At 38.3% G+C, this 4715-nt stretch overlaps 1 protein-coding gene across 1 annotated transcript; it reads right to left on the bottom strand.

The window, feature by feature from the left end:
* Nucleotides 1-340: 340 nt before the first annotated feature.
* LOC101579558 (olfactory receptor 7G2-like) lies at nucleotides 341-1324 on the bottom strand. Its single transcript, XM_004633045.3, has one exon. The coding sequence runs from the start codon at nucleotides 1280-1282 to the stop codon at nucleotides 341-343; it is 942 nt and encodes a 313-aa protein (XP_004633102.1). The 5' UTR covers nucleotides 1283-1324.
* Between the last annotated feature and the right edge of the window lie 3391 nt (nucleotides 1325-4715).

Below are 4715 nucleotides of genomic sequence, written 5' to 3'. Positions count from 1 at the left end.
CCTACCATGTCCACCTTTTCAACTCACCTTCTTTGGAAACTATGCCACCACCCAAAAACCTGCTAAATTAGAAGCACAGATGCAGGTTCGGTCTCTGTGTAACTTGAGCAAAGAAATTATATTTACTTTTTTAAGAAATTATATTTATAATATGGAATCATGTCTTAAATTTCACTATTAGACTTCAAACAATTTTGGAGTTGAAGGTAAGTTAAATACACCTTATCACTCATCACACTGTTTACTCATTTTTAAAAAGTGTAGTGAGAGAAAGACAGCACATTGACACACCATAAATCTTGTCATTTTCTTCCTACTCAAGCCCAAAAATAAAGACAACTCATCCTATAGCACAGATTATCACACTGATGTGCTTCCTCAGAGCATTGTTCATGTCCCTGTTCCTCAAACTATAGATAAAGGGGTTAAGCATCTGAGTGACAACAGAGTACATCACTGGAGCCACTGAAGCCCTCCTGGATGATTCCATCAGTGCAGAGCTGATGTACACTCCAAATCCAGTCCCATAGAACAAGGAGACAATGGAGAGATGAGACCCACAAGTGGAGAAGGCTTTGTACTTTCCTCCCAAGGATGGCATCTTCAAGATAGACGACACGATGTGAATGTAAGAAAAAATGATTCCAAAAAGAGGAGCACTAGCAAACAGGCCAGCCACAGAATATATCAGAAGGTTATTAATGAAGGCATCAGAACAGGCGATTTTGATGACGTGAGCAAGTTCACAGAAGAAGTGGGGAATTTCCGGGTCTGTGCAGAAGGACAGCCGCAGCACCATCAGAGTGTGGAGCAGGGCATGCATGGAGGTGATGAGTAGGGAGAGTAGAACGAGCAAGACACAGAGTTGAGGCTTCATGATGACTGTGTACCTCAGAGGGTGACAAATGGCCACATAGCGGTCATAGGCCATTACCACAAGAAGACAATTTTCCAAGCCACTAAAAATCAAGAAACAGCAGAGCTGAGAGAGGCACCCTGCATAAGTGATGCTATGATCCTGTGTTTCGATGTTAACCAGCATCTTTGGGACCGTGGTTGTGCTCAAACAGATGTCATTAAATGACAGATTAGAAAGGAAGAAGTACATGGGGGTGTGGAGGTGGGAGTCAGAGACGACAGCCAGGATGATGAGCAGGTTTCCTAGAAAGGTGACCAGGTACATGGACAAGAACAGGCTGAAAATGAGAAACTGCAGCTTCGGATCATCTGTCAGTCCCAGGAGAAGGAATTCCGAGGCAGCTGTTTGATTTCTAACACTCATATTTTTTAAGAACCTGATGCAAAAAGATGGGGTGAAAAGAATAAAATTATGGACAGAAGCAGCAGCATTTTCTACCATCTGTTGCAACCAAGAACTCCTTGGGGAACTACTGAAATCTTTGGATGCCAAATCGAAGAACTGTGAAAAACAAATTTGTCTTGTAAGGCCATGTAGTCTCTCATTCTTGCTTATGGCTTCTGAGATAATACACTCAAAAACTCACCAACTTTTTACAATTATTCTAATCTTTGAAAATATGTGTATTATCCATTGTACTTTTAAAGGGGTAGGGATGGTGAAATAGCTCGATGTTCTGAGCACCTGCCTGGCAAGTGCAAGGACCTGGGTTTGATCCCCAGTACCACATGCCATGCCGGCCACATGCCATGCTGGTCACCAAAACCGAGTATGGTGGCACATGCCTGTAACTCCAGTGTTGAGGAGGCTGAGACATGAGTATCACTATGAGTCCAACCTGCATATTGAGACTCTATGCTAGACAATTAAATAGATACATAAATAAATAGATTTTAAAAATAAATAAAAGGGGTAGATTTCTGCTCTGAAAGAAGTGGGCCCTGTCCTTTGAAATGGGTTGTCCTTCTATGAGACCAACACAAAAAACATTGGGTGTGTAGAAGTACAAGCATCAGGAGACTGCATAAAGGGAAAGTGGCAGCAGGTACTTGTTTTCCATTTCTATAACTTCTTCTCTCTTCATTTCTTCCCAGGATGAAATGCTAGTAATGCATATTTACCCACCCACTCAAAGCATTAGCTAAAAGACTTCCATTCAAGAGAACTGTTGTTCAGCATCTCACCTGGATATTGAAGGTAGAAATCTGCCTTCCAGGAGGGTAGACTGATTAATGGAGTGGATGGTCTCCTGGTCCAGAAGGATCATCTCTGAGGGGATGCTCCCGTATTGTTCCCTACACTGATGAAAGATGTGGTCATAGGCTGACATCTATTGTCTCTCTGTACCTTGTGCTCCATAGCTCAAGTGCCAGGTATTTCTCTATGGTTATGATCCCAGAGGTGCATAACCTCAAAGACCAACTTGATAGAAGTGAACGATGGATAATGGTTGATTTCCTGACCCCAGGGGCCATTGCTATATCATTCACTTCTGTCCCTTGTTTCTGCTCAACCTTACTGCAGGAACTTTGCATCTAAAACACTAACCACTTCTCTAATACTGTACTCAGAAATAAAGAACTCTTTATGTAATTATGTGTAGCAAGAAGTCAGACTCCTTTGTTAGGCATAAATTATGTTTTATATGTGTGCAAATTAGGTAATCATAAATATAAAGAGATATTCAGCTGTGACTTTTGTACATGTCATTGAGTTTTCTGAGCCCTAATTTTCACTTTTATCCTTTTAAGAGAAGATTTTAATGTACTAGTATGAATGCCAAAGGTATGGAAGGCCCATGACTCCTTGAGTAGAATTTCATAAACATTTTCAACATTGTTGCAATGATGCCAAGAATTTTTTTCAAAAATAAAAACTGAGTTGAAAAAAAAAACAGTACAGATGATGATTCTTCACACTTAATTGAGGTGCTAATTTAATTACAAAATCAACAAATTTCAGTATATGCAAAGATGTCCATACACTCGGCACATATGGCCTGATGCCAACTGTCATTTCAGAGGTAGAGGTGAGCTTTCATGTTGGTGCCCATCTTAAAATGTTTTATTTAAATATTCCTATGTTTTCACTCATTTATCAATACATGTATGTCACATTAATTCCATATGAATATATAATTCTCAACATAGATTTTTTAATGAAATAAAGATTATTGAAAAGCAACCATACTTCCACTTCATGGTGACAAACAAAACAAAACGCATTGTGTACAATAGTATCAAAATGTGAAATAGTGATAAATTGCACAAAATTTTAAAAATTGTATAGAGAAATGGAGAAAAGCAATGGTGAGAAATTAACGATTTCAAGAAACATTTTAAGGGGAAATACTTGAAGTAACAATTTTCCAAAAATTGATCTAATAATCTAATTCTTTTTTTTTTTTTGTGGCTGGCTCAGCCCACCCTGGGGGGCAGAGCTGGCACAACCTGGGGTGCTGTGGATTGAACTGTGGTCCCTGAGCAGTTGCTTAAGATTGCCTAAGCAGGCGCTTTAGACTGTGAACTATCTCAATGGCCCTAATAACCTAATTCTAATGAAAATTCCAGGTTTTTTATTGGAAGCCTTTTCTAAAATTGATATGAAAATCCAAAAGACCCAAAATCATTGAAACAATTTTGAAAAGGAAGAAAAACTTTGGCAGGCTAACATGACATTATTGCCAGAATAGATATCTGTTTATAGCATCTTATTTACTCTTTCAGCTTTTCACACTAGGGAGACAATTGAGTCTAATTTATTTCAGTTATGAGTATAGACTCGAGTTGTATCCATTTACCTATGAAAGTCTCCAGTTTATCCTTTTTATTGTTTGTTTTGTTTTGTTTTCGGAACTGGGGATTGAACTCAGGTCCTTGTGCTTGCCAGGCAAGCGCTTATTCTACTGAGCCATCTCCCCAGCCCCTTCATTGCTGAGTAGTACTCCACTGTATAAAAAGACTACAGCATGTTTTATCCATTTCTTGGTTGACGGGCATTTGTGCTATTTCCAAGATTTAGCTATTACAAATTGTGCTGATATAAAAATGAGTGCACATATATTGTTGTCAATGTAGATTTTTGAAATGTGTATCTAGGTGGTTTAGGAAGATTTTCATAGCCACATTATCTCCACTTACTTTAAAAGTAATAATAATAATAATAATAATAATAATAATAAAAGAATAACAGACAAAATACAACAATTCACCAATGAAATTATAGAACAATCTCTGTTTGTAATTAGCCACAAAACCAATGACATGAAAAACAAGATAAAATTATCCTGGGTCACAAAAATATTTAAATATCACATGCTGAGTGAACAAAGTCAAGGGACTGTGTTTTTTATTTCATAAACAAAAAGTACCTCCTTTTGCCACATGAAGAAAATATCCTAGGAACGCGTTAGTTGTCCAGGACAGACGTAGAACTATTTACTTATTTGCTTGCTTTTCAAACAACTTCTAATTTTGAGATACAAAAATTGTGACATTATTCTTGTATACATTGAGTTCTGATCAATTTGTAGTAATTAGCAGATCCATTCCTGAGACATACAAGTCACTGCTGTTGATTGTATTCACATTGTGTGCCACTCTTCCTGGAGCTGGGCTTCCCCTCCTGTCCACTCTCTCCTGTGACACTCATCGTTGGCAGCCACTGTTCTCTCCACTTCTCTAAAATTGTCTTTCTCCAGTTACCTTTGTGAGATTGTGATGTTTGTCTTTCTATGCTTCATGTACTTCACTTAACATAATATCCTCCAGCTACATCCACATTGTACCCAATGACA

This window comes from Octodon degus, unplaced genomic scaffold (assembly GCF_000260255.1).
Source record: "Octodon degus isolate 3935 unplaced genomic scaffold, OctDeg1.0 scaffold00050, whole genome shotgun sequence".
In the NCBI taxonomy this organism is placed as follows: domain Eukaryota; kingdom Metazoa; phylum Chordata; class Mammalia; order Rodentia; family Octodontidae; genus Octodon; species Octodon degus.
Note: the sequence above shows the minus strand (reverse complement) of the source record. Positions and strands in the feature narration are given on the sequence as shown.